We start from the raw sequence: 24,287 nt of genomic DNA, 5'->3' as shown, positions 1-24,287 counted from the left end.
TAAACTCACATGGTAATAGTGAGATGAAAAGGAACATTACAGAGTTTCAGCTTGTCATATTGCTCACCCTCAAATGCACATAAATATACATAAAGCACAAGGGCTGGCCATAAATATTATTTATAAACAATTTTTATATAACTATAAAATAGATTAGTCTGTTTTGTGTATGTATTCAATTATAATAGTTGAATTGCCAGAATGGAGACATCATGCTACCTCTTTTTACTCTCCCTTTTCTATAGATCTGGTGTCTGGGAAATGAAACACGATTCCATATTAACAAAACTGTGGATGCAGCCATCCGTTCTGTAGTAATAGGTGGCTTATTCCCTGGAATTCAATACCGGGTAGAAGTGGCCGCTAGCACAAGTGCAGGGGTTGGAGTAAAAAGTGAACCACAGCCAATAATAATTGGTGAGTAACAGTCTGGACTTCAGTATCTCTCCATGGACAGCAAGGTAGATTGTGTTTTTGAGTGTTCATCTTGACTATGGCCACTTATATTGAGAGACGCATTTAGTACACCCTGGATGGGTATACAGGCATGTAGGTGAATTGACAATTCTTACAAATTTCACACAAATAGTTGTATATGTATCCTATATCTAATAGCTATAACCATTGAGTTTTAGTATTAAAAGTTGGCTACATGGCTAGAAAATTATTGGTATTCAATAGATCTACTAATAATTGTGGTTCAATGAAAAAATAGAAAAATAAGGTAATCACTGGAGAGTATAAACTATATGCCTCATTTGAGCTAGAATATGTCAAAATGAGAAGCAGCCCAAAAGAACTTGATAACGCATATGAGAGAAGAAATTCATGCTAAATCTATTCACATAATTTAATAAAAGTGTTCTTTTTAACTGTTGGTAAAGTTTGTCCATTCTTGAAAAGTGTATGAATGCAATTATCTAGAACATGGTAATTTTGTGTCTGCCTTTTGACTCAAGCAACACTTTCTGAGATTCTTTCATGTTTTTTAACAGTTTAAATGCTTAGTTACTGAATGGTGTTGAATCCTCTGAATATGCTCTATGTTGTTTACCTGATTTTCTCTTTAGAGAATGTGCATTCTTTTTTAAGCCTTTGCAAGAACACATGCCTGCATTTCTTTGAAAAAATTCTAGGAGGTAGAATTTACACATAAAAAGGATTACGTATTTTTAAACATTACTTGAAGCTTCTAAATAACTTGCAAACTATAAAATTTAAGATTCCTAGAAACCAGAAAAAAGACTTCCAGTTTCTTTGCATCACCACCACCATTTGGTATTGCCAGTCTGTAATAGGAGACATTCCAGTGGATGTAAACTGTGTATCTTTATGATTTTAGATTCAAATTTCTTTCATGTAAATGATGTAAAACAACTTTATCTATGCTAATTTCTTGTCCTTTTGCATATTGTATGAAGTTCTTGGTCACCCCCCCCACACACACACACAGGAGAGTGGGGGCAATGAGAGAATTTTCTTCTAGTCCATGAGTTCTCTCTTTATTTTAATAGTATCTCTTGATAAGTAAGTTAAATTTTAATGAAATACAATTTAATAATTTTTTTCTTTTATGTATATATTGTTTTAGGAGAAATTGTGTTATATCTACAGGGAGGACACTTTAAATGTATTCTGGAAGCTTTATAATTTTGGCTTTTATACCTAGGTCTATAATTCATCTTCAGGTAATTGCATGAAGTTGAAAGGCTGAGATGTACATATTCTATAAATTTATCAAATTGAATTGTTGAGCATCTGTTGAGCCTTCCCCTAATAAAATAAATGTATGTGAATCCCTTTCAGGGTTCCTAATGTCTGTATTTTGTTATGTGCCAAACTACAGTTCTTTCATTACTGTGGCTTACAGTGGTCTTTAAAATTGGGTAATGTGAAAATGCCATCATTTTCTTCTACAAAATTGTTGTGGCTATTTTCACTTTCCACATACTTTTCAAATCAGATTGTCAGTTTGTACAAAAGTATCAAGGAATTGCAATTGAAAAGGCAGTGAATCTCTTTGTCAAACTGAGTAAAGGTAACAGTGAGTCTTTCCCAGGAACATAATACATGTTTTCATTATAGAAATCTTATTCACTACTCTGCCACAGTATTTTGTAGTTGTCAGTGTGAGATCTTCTATATGTTTTGGTGATATATTTCCTGAGTGTTTGATATGGGTTTCACACTGTTGTTGAATTGTTTGACTTGTTATTTGGAATCTGTTTTTCTTATTGATTTATATTATATGTGAACTCAGTCTTAAGTTTTCTTTCTTTATTTTGTTGTTTTTGTTGTTGACATGCTAGATTCTACTGAATAGTTTTAAGAGGTAAATCGTCTTTTCATTCCTGGTTGTGCATTCTACTTGTTCATTATTGTGCTCTTTGTGTCTGTTGCTGGATTTAGTGTAGTATCATGTGGTAAAGAATTTTGAATTTACGTTCATGAAGGATGCTGATTGGTTTTTCTCTTCCTTCTCATGTCTTTTTATCTCCTTATCTCTTGGTCAGGTTTTAGGATGAGGGTGAATGGCTTTACAAAGTCAATGGGAAGTCTTCCTTCCTTCCTTCCTTCCTTCCTTCCTTCCTTCCTTCCTTCCTTCCTTCCTTCCTTCCTTCCTCCCTCCCTCCCTCCCTCCCTCCCTCCCTCCCTCCCTCCCTCCCTTCCTTCCTTCCTTCTCTATATTTATTCTTCGAGAGATTTGATAGTAATGTTGTCTCTTCCTTAATTATTTATTAACTTAGTAATGATATCCATGCCAAGAGGAATTGTGGAGGTTTAATTTTAGTGAATGGTGGTTTACATAGAAGATTCTCTTCTACAAATGTCAAGCAAAAAATGAATCTAGAAATAGGTGATAATTATGGAATTATACATCTCCTTTTAAGTTTAGAACTCCTTTTTTAACTTTTTTTGGGTCTTTTCTTCTTTATAGATAAGTGTAAGTGGTACATATTTGTGTGTTTGTACAGGTCTCTCTGTGTGTAGTCCTGAGATTGATGTTCAGAATTCTTAATAACTCTTCTTTCTTATTCTTTGAAGTATGATCTCTCAATCATATCCAGAATATGCCAGTACGATAAGGACAGTCTCTGGGGCTACCCTGTCTGCACCTTCTTTGTGCTAGAATTACAGAGTGGTTTCCATGTTCACCCAACGTTTATATTGGTTCTCAGGATCTGAACTCGAGTCTTCTCTCTTGTGCAGAAAGATCATTACATGTAGAACCAACTCTCCATCCCTCAATCTGTAAGGAGCCATCTCCACATCCCTATCTGTAAGGAGCCACCATCTCCACATCCCTTAGTCTGTAAGGAACCATCTCCCCAGCCCTCAGCCTGTAAGGAGCCATCTCTCCATCCCTTAATCTGTAAGGAGCCATCTCTTCATCCATCAGCCTGTAAGGAGCCATCTCACCAGCCCTCAGTCTGTAAGGAACCATCTCTCCATCCCTTAATCTGTAAGGAGCCATCTCTTCATCCCTCAGTCTGTAAGGAGCCATAACCTGCGCTTCATCAATGAGACTCACCTAGTAGAGAGAACCAACTACCACAAGCTGTTCTCTAACTTTCACACATGTGTATGAGTGTGTCCCGGCCACACACTAAGTAAAAGTAAAGTTACATATAAATGTAACAAATTCTTTTAAAATACAATATATAAAATATTTTCTTTCTGGTTCCAAAACCTGTGTTGTTGTATGGTCTACTTCCATTAATTGCTTTTCTTTTCTTGTCCTTTGTTCATATTGTGTTGACTGTTGTGTTTTTTTTTATCTGCTTGTCTATCTTTATATGGCTGGTTATATTTTACTTGATACTGGACTTTGCGGTGACATATTATAAAGGCTTGTGGTCAGTGAAAGAATGTTTGTGTTTGTCCTACTGGATTTTTACCTTGAATTGGCCATGTCTTACCCCTTTTCATGGTGTTTGTATGGGAGGTTTTTGGTCTTGTCCTTTTTCTTGGACTGCAACCTCAGTTTGATATTCAATCTAAGGTAAGGCCATTGGGAAATTTCAATAAGAATATTAGGGTGTCTCTGTGGTGCCCCTAACTGAACGGAACTCAAATATCAAGAGTTCACTTCTCTGAACTGGGTATTAGCTGGACACCCTCTCCTCTCTTGTCTTTCACCCTTTGCTTCATACCAGATCTTTGAATTAGTCCTCAATGCAAAGTTGAGTGTTCACCCTAGGATACCAGGGGTGATTGCTTGCTGCTTAGTGGACATTGCTATCAAATGGCTCCCTGTAGTTGTGGATTCCCTTCAATTCTCTATCATTCAAGCATCCCTAAGCTGTGAACGCTGACGTATCATATAAATGACATTGGGGTTTATCAGTGTGGCCCTAACTTGCTTACACTGCATGGCTTGAGGATATCACTAAAGGCAGCAAAAGCTCATCGATAAAGATTTCTCTTCTCTATAGCTCTTGTCATTAAACCCTTCTCTTTGCTCTTCTTGGCATCATAGTGACAGTAAATTTTAAAAAAAAGAGTATACATATATCAAAAATATTCATCCAAAGTTCATAAAGCTTCATTTTTGTCTCTATTTTCCAATATGATAAAATGACATGCAGACAGGATATCACCAATTTCTGGGTGATGATTTCTTCTCCTGCATAGAGACAGACTTTATATTTGGTCATAATGTTAAATGTTTTAGACTTCCCAACTTTTCTTTGTTTGCTAAATGAATAGCATTGAAGAAAAAAGTTCAAGTATTATCTTTTCTCTAAATTGCCTTTCCCTTCTTAATTAGTTGTTCAGACTGAATTAATTCCTTAACCTGAGGGAAACCTACAAACTTACCCTTCTGAGATTTTTCTGAAATAAATTGGAATAAGGAAGAAATATAGGTGTACCCAAAATGATTTAAATATATATTCACATCCATGTGTATGCACAAATACACATTTTATTTTATTTATAAAGTATTTAGACATAAGCCTTTTACTTAATTTCTTTTCTTTAAGACTATGAGGTGTTGTGCCACATACTTGTAGTCTACAATCTCAGTGTCAGGGAGGCTGAAGGAAATAGTAAAGAGTTTGAGGCTAGCACCATGAACTCAAGGCCAGCTGGAGCTACATGTAGAGACTCTGTCTCAAAACAGACAAAATAAAGCAAAAATATACATAAGCATATCTCTGTTCACTGTATATTTTAATTCTAATGCATTATTGTTGATCGATGAGAATACTTTGCTTTAAAAGAAATGAAAAGGACAATGCTGCCTGAAAACTCCTAAAAAGGAAATGCATATGAACTGGATTTACTGAATGTAGTTTTTCTTACTGAAGATAAGTAAGATTGCCAAGTAACTGCATTTCCCTCTTGTGTCTTGTTTTTCTATTATAGTTAGTAAATGAAATGTTATTTAAAGCAATGGATGTTTTCTTCTCTTTTCCTAAGGGTTGTCTGTCTCACAGTATTTTGGAGATCTGATTCTCCTGGAACAAGAAATCAATGCTATGCTCTGACAAGCACAGTTCTTCTCAGAGCAGTGACAGTGTGGCAACACAATGGATTTCATTTAGATGATTTTAAATAAATTGCAAAGTTTTACCAAACTCTGTTTTTTCTAGAAGACTGCGTCTCTAACTGGATTTTGAGCACCTATTAATCTATCTTAGTATATCATACAAGTGTTCAAATTTTTCTAGAAACAAAACAATGAAATCAATGCTTTTCCTGTATCCTAGTCAGGTAATTAGAATATGCCATGCTTAAAAGGTAATCATGAACACAGCACTGTAGAAACAGAAATGAGGACATGCACATGTGTAAGTCCAGTTCGACCCAGAAAAGAAGTGTCCTCCAGAGATCCCTTTCTTTTTAATATCTACTGCTGTCCTGAGACACTTCCTAATTGTTTCTTTAATTATCCTTCCATATCAAGCTTCACATCTTGTCTGATAAGGCTTTGTACACAACTGTGACTTCTCAGTTGAATAGTGACTTAATGATGGCTAATCTCCTTTTTTGTTTCAATTTATGCTTCCCTATTGTATAGTCCATACCGGAAATGGCATGAAAAGTGACTCAAGCTTACCTGCTTTTCCCTTTGCTAATTAAGTCATGCCTTGGCATTTGATGCAGTTTATGGTTCATAATTTTATATTGCTGTTATGCCAGGCTGTGTAAAGTTTCAATTATTCTATCTTAATGTTGTGAAGAAACAAGTGACTTAAATACTGTAAAATGGGATGCATAACCTTATACAGATTGAAATTTGAGGTTTTTTCAAAATTAATTTTCTATGTGAATGTAGGTTTCACATGAAACTGTGGAGTAAAGCAAACAGACAAAAGCATGAAAGAAATTTATCCATACTAAACAGTACATCAAATAACAATAATCTTCTTAATAATAGAAGTATTTTTAAAATTATTCATATTTCATAGTCTAACCTGGAGAGTTGATGATCTTCAGTACAACTACAAACTTTTACAGAAATTGATACAATTGAATCTGATGTGTCTAATTAAATTTTTTTCCAACAAATTGCTTTTGTTCTTCATTACTCTCCAATGGGAGGAAGATACTACATTTTATTACATTTTTTTTTGTCTGCAAGAACAATAGAGCATGGTAGGTCACACCACCCTTGTCTGTGTTCTTTTCAGGACAATTGGCAACATTGTTGCAAAAATTATAAGCATAAGAAGAAATAATACACCATGGCTCACAAAAATGTTGTGCAATATTAAATAAAACATTTTAAGAACTCCAATTAAAATAATGCAAATCTTCTCTTACTCTTTGCTCAAATCAATCAGGGTTTTCAGGGTTGTTGTTGTTGTTTTGTTTGCTTATTTTATGTTGCGGGGCCATTTAGTAACTACTAGTAGTGAAAAGAGTCACTAGATAACATATTGAAAATATGTCAACAAAACACACTTTTTTACTTTTATACATATAACATCTAAAGATGCATATATTTCAGACAAGAAAGATTTATTGCATAAATTATTTTAAACCTGAAAAAGCATAAAATGCTTTTCAGTAATGTGTGTGTGTGTGTTCATATATGTTTGTTTGTGTGTGTATAAGAAAATTCTATCAATTATAATATATAAGCCTGCAGAGTTTGGTTTCTTTAATAAAAAATGTTTTGTTTCTTATTCATAGCTCAGTTTAACAAGGGTTAGAAGAATGGTGCTTGGGCTTTCTATTACATTGTCATTCAGCAATTTATATTTTTCCAAGCAAGAGCTTTTCTATGTTTTCAAGACATGATGTCCTCCAACACATATTGGTTTCTAATACACAAGAAAAGAGAAAGAAGATTGAGAACTGTTACAGAGTATTAAGGGGTAGAGCCAAAGAAAATGGTCTACAGACCACTGGCTCACATTCAGTCACTGGATGGCAGAGAAAGTTCAGTAATGTGTGTGAATTTTCTGTCCTGGAAACAAAGATAAGCAGGGTTGATAATGGGTCCTTGACCTTTCCAGGATCCCCAAACCTAAGCAATTCACCTGACCAGTCTGGAAAAAAATAAAAAAAAAACACCGAAAGACTCTCAATGGAGCTCTATTTTTTTTGGCAGGGGAGGAATGGGTTTATTTCATCTTACACATGCTAGGTCACATTCCTTAATGTATCTCTTTACATCACATGGGCCAAGGTTGTGATCTCTTAGCTTCTTTAGAAGCGTCCCATAGGCTCTTGGATTCTCATTCTAGCAAATGTCTCAATTTCTACAATTTTGGGATTTTGGCCATACTTGGATTGGTAATGGTTCTATGCATGGGAAGTTGTACAGTGAATGGTTTCCACTTGCTAGATACCAGCAACACTCCCATTTTCTAACTCAGGTCAGTTAAGACAACCCCAGCTATCTCGAGATTTGACACATGTCTCTAAGAGAAGGAAGACTCCTTTAAAAATTACTTGTCTAAGGGTTGAATATGCAACTGCATTTTATAGTATTAAAGACAACATTCTCATAAAAGAAGGAAGAGAGGAATAAATAAAGGGAGGAAGGAAGGAAGGAAGGAAGAAAGGAAGAAGGAAGGAAAGGAGGTAGGGAGGAAGAGAAGGAGGAAGGAAAGAAGGAAGGAGGGGAGGAAGGACTAAAGAAGGAAAGATCACCACAACGAATCCAAAATATATGAAAAAAACAGTAACATTGTCAACAATCTGAGTCAGGCGAAGCAGATTAAGTTCCTGACACAAGCCTAGAATTTACTATCTAACAAGTGGTAGAGAGATTGTACCTATTCAGGAGGTCAAAGGCTATGCTCTCTCTAACACAACAGTGCTGCATTCACTAAAGCAATGAAAAGCATTCCTATGATGTGGTCTACTGGACTGCCCCTTTTACATTTTGCTTGCAATTTACCTTTGAAATGTCTTAAATTAAATACTGACTAGCAATGCTATTGACATTAGATTTACTTGATTCTCATTTTCTAAGTTTTTAATCTTTTAAATACATCTTAAATATTTGTTGTCCAATGTCATTATGATTCTCCAAGGCTATAACCTATTAAGTATGGATTGAGTTTTGCTTAACTGATTTTCCGAGGACTAAAATTTCTCAACATAAAACATCTTGATTCAATGTTCAATTGTCAAATTACTTTTAACTGCTCATAGGGAGTGCATAAGTTTTAGAATCTCTTAATGTTGTAATTATACATACTGATATCCATGAATTAATGTTATCATAATTGATATTGTTCTATACAGAGGATTTCATGCTTCATCAAAAATCAAAGTGTATCTATGAAATTATATAATCTTGTGAATTACATCCCCTGGAAAATAGGGAAGACAGTAGCAGAAAAGCAATGCACAAATACTTATGTTATGGAAACTTTGGTAAAGAATCACTTTAGCTGGTTTGAGAAAAGTATCTGTCATTTCAGTTGCTAGTAGTTGTTCAACTGATTATTTACAATATTATCAATCTGTAAGTAGCTGAGAAGCTGTCCTTGACAAATAAAGAAGGAAAGATCACCACGAAGAACCCAAAATATATGAAAAAGACAGTATGAAAAAGAATGACACTTATTAGCACATGATTCAGTACTACTTTTTAAACTTAAAATGTTCTTATCGGTAATTTTGACAACCTCAGGACAAAACAAATATCAGCTGAGCTTTAAAAGGACATGTCTGTGCCTATGGTATAATGTGTTTGTATTCTGCTATTATTTGTCTTTATGTTTACTGACACCATTGTTCCTTCCATAGGGGGACGTAACGAAGTTGTTATTACTGAAAACAATAACAGCATAACTGAGCAAATCACTGATGTTGTGAAGCAACCAGCATTTATTGCTGGCATTGGTGGTGCCTGCTGGGTAATTTTGATGGGTTTTAGCATCTGGTTGTATTGGAGAAGAAAGAAGAGAAAGGGACTGAGCAATTATGCTGGTAAGAGACTATTTTCAGCTATAAAAACCTCTTATCTTTTGGAATGTAATGCGATGAGAGGAAGAAATGGAATGGAATAACAAATGGATGATTTGGGCTTGTTATAAAAACCCGCTCTGTAAAATGCAATTATAAGCAACATGCTTCAGTGCATTGCTCTTGACCATATCGTTTTATGACCACAGGCAATCTTTCTGCTTGTATCTCCAATGAAACATAGCAAGAGTAGACACTGATAAAATGCTCAACTATTTTTTCTCAACTAGTTCTTCAAAACCACACACGCAGAGCTTGCCTGCTATAAAGACATCTTTTGAGAAGTGTGTTTAGGCCAGAAAGTTATTAAAATGCTCAGAAAAGAAGGAAAGCTTTGAAAACTCAGCTTTTAGTATGTCACAATGAAGATTACACTGGGAAATGTCCCAGATGAAAAAAAAAAAGACAAACAACAAAAATCTCACCAGAATTAATAAAACTGATGAGGCATGAATGAACTGATTTACTGTTCACTTAAATGGGTGCCTATTTCAGTGTGAACAAGCAGAATTTTCAGAAGGAAGCAAAAGGAAGAGGAAAGAAGCAGAAATAGCTGCAGGAGAAATGAAAGAGACCAGAGATGATCTACAGCATTTCCAAAATTAGTGTCCTTGTAAAATGCAAGAGAGCATCTCAAGGGTGTCAGATGTTATACATTTAAACATCTGCAAAAGACAAAGAAAGGTAGATGGGTCGGGGACTGAGACTGAAAGGAAAAGAGAGATAGAGTCTAGAAGTGGGAGAGGGACACTAAAATCATAGTCAGTGACTGAGGAATGCTTTCAGTGTTGAAGCTATATTCTATTACAATTTTAATTGCAGTTACTTTTAATTATTTTCCTAACAGCAGTGAAAGGATACTCCCAATAGCACATGCTCGGTAGAATTTTAGAGAGCAATTTTAATTCCATCCTATGAACACTTGAAATGTTTTGAGATATTGTGTTTAATCTTCTAATAACTAATAAATTCTCTGTCAAAATCAGTTATTAGAACATGTCTGCTCGAAATAGAAATTGAATACAGTGTCTTAACAGTAAAAAAAAAATGCAAACAATGCCATCCACTTGGTTGTCTTGCTTGTTATGTTACAATGTTAAATATGGTAACTTGACTCTAGCATTGTCCTTATATCTGTAGCACGTGAAATGCATAGTATCAATTACTAATCGGGTCTAGAAAAAGAAGCTTATCATATCCATTGACAAGAAGTTTCCCATTCTAGCCAGGCGCCTTTAATCCCAGCACTTGGGAGGCAGAGCCAGGTGGATCATTGTGAGTTCGAGGCCAGCCTGGACTACCAAGCGAGTTCCAGGAAAGGCACAAAGCTACACAGAGAAACCCTGTCTCGAAAAAAACCAAAAAAAAAAAATAAAATAAAATAAAAAGTTTCCCATTCTCACTTTACAGTGGTCAGCGCTGTCTGCTTCCCTATTCTTTGTCATCTAGGTGTTAAATCACTGCACCGATTAGAGATCCTTCCCCAAAAGGGGTGGTGAGTAACAACTAGTGGGTGGCAAAGTCTTGAACTTCAACAGTAATTTAACGGCATTTTTGGAGCCCAGCCCTCTGTACCTTCACCCCTGCAGATATTGTCAATTGGCCGATTCATTTCATCAGTCATTAATCCATGTATCTTCCCTGTGACATGCTCATACCAATCATATGAAACATAAGGCAAGCCCAATTTAACTGAAGGACAATGTTAGGCTTATTACTTCAATTGACTTAGTGATAATAATGGAAGACAAAGCACGGAAGTCACTTTAATGAAAAGTCCTAATAAATTCACTTGTGGAATGGTACCTTTGAAACCTCCATCTTTCTTTATTCCCTCATGCCTGAGTAATATAATAGCTCTCACAGCCTGTAGTTTGCCCTTTTAGTACAGTTACATCAGACAGACAGACAGACATCTCTTCCTGTCTCTCACAGCAGTTCTTTGCAAAAACCTATGCACTTAACTTGAAAATATCTGGTGGTCTTGGAGCTTGACAAGGATTGTCCATTTGGTACTGTCATGACTCATTATGATTGATGTCCGTGAGCTTGGAGAAGAACTGCTAACTCAGAATGTGCTTTGCCCTTCAGATATTTGGAAGAAGGCCAAGCCAGAGAAAAGCCTTTCAAAACTCTAATACTTAATTGATAGATGGCTGATTCTGAGGATAGATGTCTTTTTTCCTTGTCACTTGCCTTCTCTCTGTGATCTCCTAGGTGGGAAGCAGATAAAAATGTTGCCAAATCCCAGGAAAGTAGCCTTTTCTATCTGGGTTGTGATAGTGTCTCTGTATTTTCTTTCCTACTTACCTACCCTCTACTTTTTTGGATTTTTACATTTTTGTCTCTACAGAAGCTAGGGGATGTGGAATATTAATTAGGAATGGACAATGATGCACATGTTCTTAGAAGTTTATAGTTACGGTTCCTATGACTGGGCTGATGTCCCATTCTAAAAGCACAGAGTTAGTGATGGACTATTTTTCTTGAAAGTATTTTAAAATAATAATAGACTAAATAGGCTATCTTGATTTTTTTATATTTTTCATCAAAAATTCTCTTAGAAATTTGTTATTTTACCATTATAAATACAAGATCAGATAGAATTAAAGCAATGTAACTTCAATAACAAGATGATGTTTCTGAAGTTTCTATTGTTTCACCACTATACAACATCGATGCTGATGCTATAATCTTTCAGGTTTATGTTTTTCTAATTTCTAATAATTTGTTTATGATGGGAGTCATGAGCTTCAATAAGTCAAGTCAATTAGACCAATTTAGAACCACCAATTAGAAGCACTCTTCCTACACCCTTGTCCCAAGTCTATTCTTAGTGTCTAGAAGTAAGAAATGGGAAGATGTTAATTAGTGGAGAGACAGAAATAGTTTGCAGGTAAGACACTAAGTCTGGCAGGATGCCTTCCATTCACACTACATAGGCAAAACACCCACTGTGTCTCATTATATCTAAAATGAAACTTGTTTTTATTACAAAAAAAGTATTTGTAAATTTTGAAAAGAGAAAAACCCAAACAAAAACAAAACTCTGTTAGTTGGTGTTGATAATTTTCTTTGGGCACCAGCAAAATTAACATGTTTACCAGAGTAAACTCATGGACAAAAACCTCCATTGTAGAAGCACATATCCAGAATCAAATACAAGTTAATGAATTCAAATCGTCTTGGAGGAGAATCTGGCCTTAACATGTTTTGCCACTGCTCACAGCCAAAAGCAGGGCCAGAATTGATCCTCATTTTGTCAACTTTCTTTCCCTATTTTTCTCATACTTAAATTCTCAGATACAAATACACAGCATAGTTTTGGCCATGGCTCTCTGTCTAATGTAAACCCACAAGTGACAATTGTTGTTCAATAGATCCTTCTATCTCACATTCTATGTGGAGTGGCTTTTCATGTCTGTAGAACAGGTAGTTGCCTTTACCTGCATTTTCACTGAGGAGAACAATTTCCTTGTCCTTTTGTGGGGGGGCTCTGATTACAGGAAAAATTCACAACCTCAGGTGCTAGAAAGTGAGAGAGATTTGAAAAGAGATTTACAAAGAAAATGTTTTTTGATTTTATAATACAAAGTAAACATATGGTCACAATTATAATAGTTTTCATAGCTAAAATGTGCACAATTAAATTTTGAAACAAATCTATGTAGTTCCATTAGAATTAGATTTAAATGTATCATATATTATTTGTACATATATAACTGGATAATGTTTGTCAATATTACATATAACTTCAATATTTTTTCATTTTTTTTGTAAATTTTTATTTATTTATATTGGTGTATAGGTATTTACCGTTTGTATGGATGTCTGTGCTTTCTATGTATCATGGGCTCCTGTGGAAGGCAAAGAGGGCCTGAGATTCCCTGTGACTGGAGTTACAGATAGTTGTGAGCTGCCATGTGGGTGCTATGAATTGAACTAGTGATCTCTGGAAGAACAACCAATGCTCATAACCATGGAGCCACCTCTCCAGAACCTATTTTTTTTTTAATTTGTAATTGTTGGAGTAATAAAATTTTGATGAAAGTGAGCTTCTGTTTACTTTTAAATGTAACTATTATCTATAAAGACAATATTTTAGGAAGCTTGGCAGAGATCAATAATTTAACTTGATTGTGGACATTATAACATGGAAAATACTCCATGCATGGATTTTTAAAAATGTTGGTGAAATCAAAGTCATTTGACAGAGATATGTAAAGGCAGTTCAGTGATTTGATGGAATTTTTAGAGTCTGATTATCTGGGCTTGGTTAATACTTATTAAAAAGGAATTAATATATTCATATTTCAGTAAGAGCTTATCAGAAAGGGAAGAAGCCTTGGCTGCCACATTAAAGTTTCCATTTGGAGTAGGAAAATGTGACCAACTAGAGATAGGCACTCTGGAAGCTTCTTTACTTCAAAATGTCAATTTGCTTCATAGTTACATTTCTTCCCTCTGCCCTCCATTCTAGCAGACATGCCTCAGGATTAATTCTGACAGGTGATATTAGATGCATAGAATTACTCTGTATCTGGGACAAACTGGGAAAATCTCTTTCCCTCCTGACTTTCATAAAAAGCAAAATAAGTTCAAATATTTAATGCAATTCTACATTTTAGATGTTTATGTCTGAAGCTTCTGTGGATTGCTCCCAGAAGTTCTTATGCTGAGATGCTAGAAGAAATTACTGATTCACAGTCAAGGTCCTTTCAATTTTATCTCTGATAAACACAAAGTCACTGGCCTGTGCTTAGAAAACCAGTGACATGGAGATCATCATGAATTCTCCTTCCTGATCCCAGGTTCTTTCCACATCAAGGCAAATATTTCTTTGAAATGAGAGCTGCCTCAAAATAGCTCTCGGTTGGCAATGTCATTATTTTTCTGCGATTCTCTCTGAATGACTCCTAAAAATTCTATTGAAAGATCAGACACAATTTCCATTGTATAAATTCTAATTGTTCATAATTTGTCATTTGCTTTTATTTTGTGGTTCGACTAGAGCTTGTACTTTTATTCTACTTTCAAGTTTCAAGGCAGGTTATAAAAGAAATTTATTGTTCTCTTTCCACCATCCTTTAAAAAGAACAACCAGGGGCAGGGTTTAGTGGCAAACATCTAATTCCAGCATTCTGGAGGAAGAGCCAGGCTGATGTCTGAGCAGAGGCCAGCCTGGTCTACACAATGAGGCAGGCTTCTCAGTCAACAGGACAAGTAATCAATATTGCTATGATAAGAGGGGTAGATGTATATGTCTACATCTCCTCTTACTTTCTTCGTCATTCTTTTGAAAGGAGGATTCAAAATTGAAAGAGTCTCATGTCTACCAAATTTTGTGTGTGGAGGACATTTTAAGTTACACAAGTAATTACATAATGTGTTGTGGATTTCTTTTTTCTTTTTCTTTTTTGTAATTGCTAGAGAAAGATAGAGACACATGCCTTCATGAAATCTTTGACAGCCTGCTGCCAATCTAGACCACTTTTAGAAAGATTTGAATGAGGATTGAGATACAAAGAGAAAATAAATATTTTCTGAACATACACTATGAAGCATCACCTGGAATGTCAAATCCTTTCGTACTTTAACCTTTGGTTCCCTATTAGAAAATATAGCTTACCATAGCATTCAAACACTGAATATTAGCTTTAATTAATGGTATCTTTATGTTTAGATTTTAAGTGGTATATCATAATACTTTGTATTTTTCTACAAATTTGCCATTGACCAATTTTAGTGCCTCTGATTCGGCTGACTCTTTTTCTCTTATATTTATCTGGTAATAACAAAAAGTTTGGATGAGAAGAAAGAGCATCTGTATTAAGAAGATTTAGCTTCACACTCAACCCTTAAGCATCAGTTTTTGAAGTGTAGCCCATCAAACACTGCCTTGTTTGAATACTTACAATGTTACAGCATTGTCTTGACTGTATTTTAGCACTTAGTGTTCTATTATAAACACATAGCTCGTAAGATCCATGAGATGAGTGGCTGGTAATCATCTGTACTGTGTTCCCGTTTTCTGTCTGTGTGCTCACATGTGTTTGTGTGTGTTAGCCTTTTATACCCCTACTAATCACTGCTCGTGTGTTTAGAGTTTAATTCATTTATGTTAAAATACAATAGTCAAATGGGCACAGTAGGGTAGAGTTGCACTACTAATACCAAATTTTAAGCCCTTAAGTGGAGCAATGATTGGTATCATCTTCTTTGAGTAGATGTCTGTCACTAGTTATGGGCGGATGTAAATGTTGTGTCAGGACTGTTTGATAGCACATTTGAGAGGCTATTGAAACGCTGTGATGGCAGCATATGTGGAGTCCCTACACGACATTTCTGGGAGCTGCATATCGGTCTTTAAGTGCTGTAGACCCTTGGAATTAAGGATGTATTACCTAATGATGATGTTAGAGAGAAAATTTTACTGCTAGATAATGAAGAGATTGCTGCACTGTATGAGGAAATTGCCAAATTTCAAGAGTTTTTAGCCTTGGTATCTGAAACAAACAAATGATGATTCATGGAAAATGTTCAAATTAATAGTTATCTGAACATTTGGAGAATGTATCTTATTTAAAATGAGTTAGTTTTTTAAGCAATTTATTTATTTTCACATTTATCTGTAACAAACAAATCATAAAACACTTGATTTGGTGTCATCTAAAGACAGAATATGGTGTTCATTTTAACCCTATCATTCCCTGTGATCACTTTAGCTGATCTGTAATGATTTAGGTCTAAACTGTAAGATCCTAACAATTCTGCATTCTGGAACTTTTAAATAGTGGATATCTTTTACATAAAAATTGAGTGTGATAATTTAGTGTCAAAATTTTATCCAAATAAACTTGCAAGTATGTATGTATACTATTCCATTATGCTTGCCTATTCATTTTTGTTGCAGAAATAGTAGGTAGCATTGAGTACACTCAGTCTTAGATCCCTCTCATCCTTTATGAGGAATATAACACCCCTTAGGTACAAACCACTGAGAAGCTCAAATAAATTTTACCTACTAGATTTTGGAAAGGGATGCTGGATCTGAACTGATGTTTAAATTCATTGGAAGGTCCATTGGTCTACTTTCATGTTTCTGTTTTGTAAAGTGGAAACAAGATATTGGAAAAGTAGAATCATACCCTTGTTTTTACTAGACATTTCTTGGAGTTTTCTTTAATAAGCTCCCTAGTATTAGAGAAAATTTCAGATGTTTACATGTAACTGGAATCCATTCAGTATCAACTATTCACAAACTATATTGTTATGAGAATAGTATTCCACATTAATAGTAGTATATGTCTACTGTAATTGTAACCATTCAATGCATAATGCTTTTAAGTATGAATGATCTTTGATGGTGAGAAGTGTATAATCAATATTTGATGTTGCTCTATTGGAAGCATATTATCATATGGAATAATGCTAGTTCCCTTCAATGTGTGTTTTTGTACTATTCCTTCAAATTAGACATTTTCTTGTTATGAATAAATGACTACATTTGATAATTCCACATTAATTCTGTATCATCCTACTAGTAAGACTGCATATACATCACTTGTAACAGTTTTGATATCTAAATACAATAGTTACTCTAATGGTTCATTTTGCTTGAAGAAACTTGAAGCAACTTATTTAATTCAGAGCAAGTGATGACTTTGCACTGAACCACGCCATTGCTTGTCACTACCTATATAATTCCATTAATTATACTGTGTTGGAATTCCCAGTCTTCATCTCTAAACTGAGGCCCAATAGGTAGCTGTTATTAATTGTGATTAATACTGACTACTATGTGTGTATGTCTTTCCTTTATTACAGTAACATTTCAAAGAGGAGATGGAGGACTAATGAGCAATGGGAGGTATGCTAAGGAGTTTCTTTTTATTATTATTTTTAATCAGTACTGGGGAAATTCTGTAGTGAGCAGCTATTATTGTAATAAATGATCACTTATAAGTCTGAGAATTCTAGGAGGAATTGAATGGCTTACCACAAGGTTTAATGATCTATCTGTTGTGCACTTTAGAGGAATCAAGTCCAGATGTTTCATATCTCCCAGATGCCCCTGAAGAAATTAGTAGTAAATATCACAAGGAATGTGTTCATTTGTTAGCAGGATGTTTATTGCATTAATTAGACATTAGCAAATGAAGTTGCTGTTGTTTAAGACTCCTTATTGGCTCTCACTAAATTGCTGTGAGTGAACAATTACACATAATCGATCACAAAGTAAATGATTCATGGATGATGAATAGGCTGTAGATTGATAGGACTGGATTCCACAACTTTGGATACTCAATTGAAATTGATAAAAGCTGATAACAAAACCATATATCCTCATCTATTTTCCCTTTGCCAATATGGAGATTGTAATTAGGCTCTGGTAATAACTTCCAATCTCCCATTTAATCAATATTTTAGCAAAAAGAGATTAAGTCTAATGAGAGCTAGCAGATATACCAAGAAGCAATTGAATCTTCTTATTGCAGTTTCCATAGAAACACACGTTTCTCTTAGGGATTGTACCAGAAGGGGTCTATCAAAAAAAAGTACAACAATTATAGGTGATCTATTTCTTTGTAAGTATGCTAATATTCTGAAAAGGAATCAAAATCCTATCTTTACATTAAATAATGGAATTCCTTATTAATGTGATAGGAAAGAAGTTTTCTTCATAGGCTTTGGTAGATGTTGAGTCATATAACTGGATCTTTTACTGCCTTAAACCCTTAACTAGCCCTTTTATTTTGCAATGTGAGTAGCCTGGAAATGTACTATTGGTAGAAAAGTATAAGAAATGTTCATTAATTTGTGTCAAGCTATATGCCTCCAATCAAGTCTTAGGGCTCTGTGTAAGGGTGACAACCTAGAGAAAACAGATCCAGTTAGGGGGGTACAAAAATGAGGATTGAATAATTTAGTTCTTTGGAAATGGCAGATATGGAGCAGCTACTCAAGAGAAATTGTTCCCTTGAGATGTCAATTTACCATAAAACTGGGTCTTATGATGCTGTTATGCCCCCTGTTTCCCAACAGTTTCAGAGTGGACAACTGATGTCATTTGCATGTGGGCAGAATCCCAGGCAAAGCCTTTTTGCTTCCACTGACAGAGAAGATCTATGTATAGCTTTAATGAACTACTAAAGTTCCTTTATTTCTTAAGAGCACTTGCAATTTAATTTGAAGTCAATTAAAATCTTATATCTCCTTACCCTTTATCGCGGGTAAGGAAGATGTCAAATTCCCTCACTGAGCCCCACAGGCTAATCTCCATTTCATTTCTGTTTCAGCCGCCCAGGTCTTCTAAATGCTGGGGATCCCAATTATCCATGGCTTGCTGATTCATGGCCAGCCACGAGTTTGCCAGTAAACAATAGCAATAGTGGCCCAAATGAAATTGGAAATTTTGGGCGCGGAGGTAAGTTCTGTGTTTCAAAATAACAGTATCTGTTATTTGGGTGTCTATTTTTAGTTTGGTGTTCTGGAATTTTTTTTAGTTTGGTTTTCTTCTAAGCATTTTACATTTATGTGTTGTATGTAGATCACCAAATATGGGGTTACAAACACACACGGGAAAGCCAGAGGGAAGCTTGCAGAACGCATTTCTCTTCCTCGACTGTATGGGACCCAGGGATCAACCTCAAGATATCAAGCTTGGTGGAAGGGCCAGTAACCTCTGAGCCACCTTGCTGACCTCAGAATTTAAAATAACACATTAAAAATATCTCCTTTCAGGACCGGGTGGGTGACTCAGTGGGGAAAAAATGACGTAATAGTCTCTCAGAGGACCCCAGTTTGGTTACCAATACTCACATTGCACAGCCACCTATAACTTCAGCTCCAGGGGATACAACATTTTCTTCTGGATGCCAAGGGCACCTGCACTCACATGTGCTTAGACACACATACAAGCACCTAATTAAAATTATTGTATAGAGTATCTTCTTTTGTAATTAAGACAATAAAGACATACAGCAATAATGCTATTCGTTGCTAACAATTTTAGTAGAAAACTTGCATGTCTAAATCATTTGAAGCAAAATTAGGGTTTTAATGAAATAATTAATAATTAAGACGTACACAGGCAATGGGACCGGGACCTGTCCTGGGGTTTATGCAGGGACACTTCGCTCAGCCTGGGAGGATGGGACTGGACCTGCCTGGACTGAATCTATCAGGTTGAGCTGAATCCCCAGTGGAGTCTTTGCCCTGGAGGAGATGGGAATGGGGGTTAGGCTGGGGGAAAGGCGGCGGGGGTGAGTGGGTGGGAGGGGGGAGGACAAGGGAATCCATGGCTGATATGTAAAATTAAATTATAAACTAAAATTGTCAAAACAAAAAAATAATTAAGATGAAAAATATTGACTGAGCATTCAGATTTTCAAATATTATCACAAGAATACTAAAACTAGAAACTAGGAACTTCAATGTTGTACTTGTACTACATGTTTTACCCACTCTGTCCTAGTTAGCATGCTTTCTACCAAGTAACTCTAGCATGACTTGCAGTATGGGAATAATGAAGAGTATAAATTTCATATAAAAAGAGATGGTCCTTACCATGATATAATATGCCTATGAAAAGTAGTTAGCAGCTAAATAAATAAGACATGTTCAGAAAGAGACTTCTGAAGTTCTATGGTTAATAAATGGTATTTCAAATGAAAGGTGTAATCATGCTAAGTAGCTCCTGACACTTCCAAATTTGGATGCTACTATTATCTCTATGAGTTTTATGTTCTATTGTAAATATGTTCTACTGTAAATATCTGTTACTTTCTCCCAAACATGTCTTCTTTGAATAAAGGTATAAAAAAGGTAATTCTATAAGGAGAATTGAATGGATGAACATCAAGGTGAAGGCTTTTGCTACATCTCTTTGTTTAGTGTGAAAGATGTGTTAGCATTTACTCTTTATGTGGCACAAAGCACAAAATACAATGAGCATGTAATAGGTGCCTGTAGGTTACAAATGACAATGGAATGGAAACTGTATGATTGACTAGTCAGCTTCTAACTCTATGTAAAGTATCATAGGAAATGTTTGTGCTGAACATTATCCAAATAACTTCTCCCCAGTCTGTCCTCTCCGCTATTCCACAACCCACTTTGTAAAAATAAATTGGGTTTCCAAAGCTCTCACCCAACCAGGATTAGCTTTCTCCTTTGCTTGTATTTGTATCAGAACACCACAACATGCTATGTTCAATAAATACATACATAAAGACTATCATGACTTTATTAGGCAAGCTACATTAACTTCTCAGATGTCTTATTCCTGTTTAACCAAAATATATATGTGTAGATTTGCAAAGGTTTTCTTTATGACTATCTCATTTTTGTGAATTGGAATACTTCACAGATGCATTGAGGTCAATACAAAGAGTTTGCAGGTTTTTCCCAATTTCTTTCAGTATGTTAGATATTTTAAGCATTCACTTTTTAATGCATGAAAAGGAGCGCATGGCACTTTTCATACTTATTCATATTTTATAAAGTTATAAAATAGGTAACAATATTTATAGTTTAGAAAGTTAAGAAAATAAATTTAATCAAGATGAGTAACTTGGGATCTGGTTAGAGAAAGCAGTTCCAATCAAGTTTTAAAGCCTTCGATGTTTTATCTACACTATGTTCTTTTCTTCAAGTGGATTTACATGTATGACTATATAATCATAGTATGTACAAGAACTACCACAGACACTAAGATTTTCCCATCAATAATGTGATAACAACACATTTGATATATAGATGAATGAGTAATTCAAATAATAAAGTGACCCACTAGCAAATAATTTGCCCTTTTGTCAAGACAAAAATAAAAATTTATTAGGCTATTTCAGTAACAAGTATTTTCTCTTTTCACGTCACTGGATTGTGGAATTATTGAAATGAAGACATAAATCTCAAAAAAGAAAAAAACGCTCTTCCACAAGTAACTGAAGATGCAGTGAAGAAGAGAGCCATTCACAGAAATAATGAAGCAAAATCTAAATGAATTCATAAATCCAAGTAGAACCAAGATGCCCTAAGCTTCATTGCCAATGCAGACTACAGAGTAGTCGTCCTTTAATTCATAGATTTCAAACACAATATTAACAAGCGCCATACAGACCAAATCATTAAGGAGTGGCTGCTGGGAATCAGGAGAAATGAAAAGTGGGAAGTGCAGCCTCACTACGGTGATGCCCCTTCAGATGCAGTCTGTTGGGAACAGATCAGGCACAGAGCTCCAAACCATCTCATAGTACTAGACTCCCTTCCACATACAAATATGTGTGAATAATCCCCAGTGTTTCAAAAGTAGGGTATGATTCTACTTACTATTGAAAATGTGATAGTGATCAAGACAATATGCAGCTGCCAAAATCAATATAGGTACAATTTCACTTGTAGACTGACTATAATTTAACCTAGTAGGGAGCAAGTGTGTGTCCAAAGTCATAGTCAGTGTGGTAGCAGCATATCGTTACCTATGGTTATGTTTTTGGTTACTCTCCCCCACCCCACCCATTTAACCTTTTGGACTTCCCCATAAAAACATTTCAAGTGTTTACAAATAAACTGTCCTATAATCTAAGTCTAAAACATCGGAGAAGTTTAGATGCAAGATATGGAAAACTAAGTCCATGTTGGTGAGATATTCTACCTAATTAATGTTCATAAATGAATGACAGGGAAGAAAAAGCAGAAAAATGTCTGAAAACTCATTGATGGGAATATTTTCACTAACTAATATTATCAAACATGAAGATTTTTAAGAGTAAAAGGATACTAGCATTTAAATTTTAAATGGTTTACAGTTAAAAACTAGAAGGATAAGAAAGTAGGGCAATTCTGTAATCTAAAAAAAAAAAAAATTTGGCTGGGCGGTGGTGGCTCACGCCATTAATCCCAGCACTCCAGAGGCAAAGGCAGGATGATCTCTGTGAGTTTGAGGCCAGCCTGGTCTCCAAAGCGAGTTCCAGGAAAGACACAAAGCTACACAGAGAAACCCTGTCTTGAAAAACAAACAAACAAAAAAAGAAAAAAGAAAAAAGAAAAAAGAAAAAAATTTACTTGCTTATATGACTCAATGAAATATTATAAGCTTGAATATAATTAGTGATCACACTAATATTCATTTGAGATATTTACTTTAGCAAAGTAAAATCTACTTCATTTAAACAGATTGGAGGAGTTCTGGACTCAGAACCTTTTGAAATTGAAAACTTTTTGGTGTACAAAATTATAAATTTTATGTTATTAGGACAAATTCTCTAGCTATCATGTTACAAAAGCAAAACTAATTCTTTTTTTTTAATTTTATAATTTAATTTAATTTTACATATCAGCCATGGATTCCCTTGTTCTCCCCTCTCCCATCCCCTCCCACAACTTCCCCTAGCCCACTCCCCATTCCCATCTCCTCCAGGGCAAAGACTCCCCTGAGGATTGAGTTGAACCTGGTAGATTCAGTCCAGGCAGGTCCAGACCCCTCCTCCCAGGCTGAGCTGTTGAGAGTTGTCGAGTCTAAGTTTTAAGGCAGTTGAAAAGTTTTGTATAATGAACAAATCAAGTGGTATGATGACTTCAAGGGCTAGGGTGCAAGATTTGTAGAGCACATGTTATGGGGGGGTATATAATCAGATTGATAATAATTCTAAATATCTAAAACCAGTGTTAGCCGAGTCGAGTCCTTTGAAAAAAAGAAAATGAGCTCAAGAGAGAGATGACAGGTCTAAAAATAATGCATCATGCAAAGATAGTTCACATCACCCAATGATGAATGGGCTGATTGATATTCATTGTTGTTCCTACAGTTTAATTTTACTTTTGCTGTTGTACAGTGTGAAACTCTAATTCTCTGGTTCTCAAAGCTGATAGCATAAATTACATCCACTGATCACCAAGACTCCTTTTTTTTCTGAGTTGAATCCTCTGTATTGTAAAAATAACTTATATGTGAAAACTTTCGTTTGTTATCCACCAAAAAGAAATCTGTTTTCTTTCATTTATTCTCCACTTCCAATACTGTGAAATAAAGCAATATAAATGGCAAGTTAAAACTTCAGAAAAAGTGTTAATTTCATATTGAGGATAGTATTATTTTGGACCATTTTTAACTGTACCACGGCTACACTTTTTTGTCTCTTGTGATAAAGTGCAAAGAGATGTTTTCATCTCTAGTTTATATATTCCCTCTTAGAAACATTTCCATAAAATGCTAACAGTTTCTTTGCTTATAAAAGCAAGTGAACAACTGAGTGTGTTTCTCAGGAGTGGAACATCCCAAATTTCTAATTCGTGCTCGAAGAAAATGGGGAAGAGATGTAGTAAGCAGTGAGACGTGAAGGATGTGAGTTGAGCCCGCCTGTCACTGGGGTTGATGGTCTGACGATGGTTGTATATCATCTCCCCTTCATTGGCTCATGAAGCCCATCTCTGTGCAGTGCAGACGTGCAGTGTGACACATTTATTTTTCATCTTCTGTCCTGATAGTTTGGGTTCCCGTGCATCATTCAATAGTTTCGTCTACCTCTGTTCATTGCAGACGTGCTGCCTCCAGTTCCAGGCCAAGGGGATAAAACCGCAACGATGCTTTCAGATGGAGCCATTTATAGCAGCATTGACTTCACTACCAAAACTACTTACAACAGTTCCAGCCAAATAACACAGGCCACCCCATATGCCACGACCCAGATCCTGCATTCCAACAGCATCCACGAACTGGCAGTTGATCTTCCTGATCCACAGTGGAAAAGCTCAATTCAACAAAAGACAGACCTGATGGGATTTGGCTATTCACTACCTGATCAGAACAAGGGTAACAATGGTGAGTCAGTTTCTAGTACCTTGAGAAA

The 24,287-nt window shown here is 35.4% G+C and overlaps 1 protein-coding gene across 15 annotated transcripts in view; it reads left to right on the top strand.

Moving 5' to 3' along the window:
- Robo2 (roundabout guidance receptor 2) overlaps positions 1–24,287 on the top strand; it is a 523,875-nt gene that overhangs the window by 462,148 nt on the left and 37,440 nt on the right. For all 15 annotated transcript variants that reach the window (XM_076549117.1, XM_042259491.2, XM_076549116.1 and 12 more), the window contains 5 exons: positions 246–417; positions 9,217–9,399; positions 17,263–17,305; positions 18,735–18,862; positions 23,978–24,259. In XM_076549117.1, the coding sequence (XP_076405232.1) occupies positions 246–417; positions 9,217–9,399; positions 17,263–17,305; positions 18,735–18,862; positions 23,978–24,259 (808 nt within the window). The remainder of the gene's footprint in view (positions 1–245; positions 418–9,216; positions 9,400–17,262; positions 17,306–18,734; positions 18,863–23,977; positions 24,260–24,287) is intronic.

Source organism: Peromyscus maniculatus, chromosome 12 (assembly GCF_049852395.1).
Source record: "Peromyscus maniculatus bairdii isolate BWxNUB_F1_BW_parent chromosome 12, HU_Pman_BW_mat_3.1, whole genome shotgun sequence".
NCBI lineage: Eukaryota > Metazoa > Chordata > Mammalia > Rodentia > Cricetidae > Peromyscus > Peromyscus maniculatus.
This window is presented reverse-complemented; position numbering and strand designations above follow the sequence as displayed.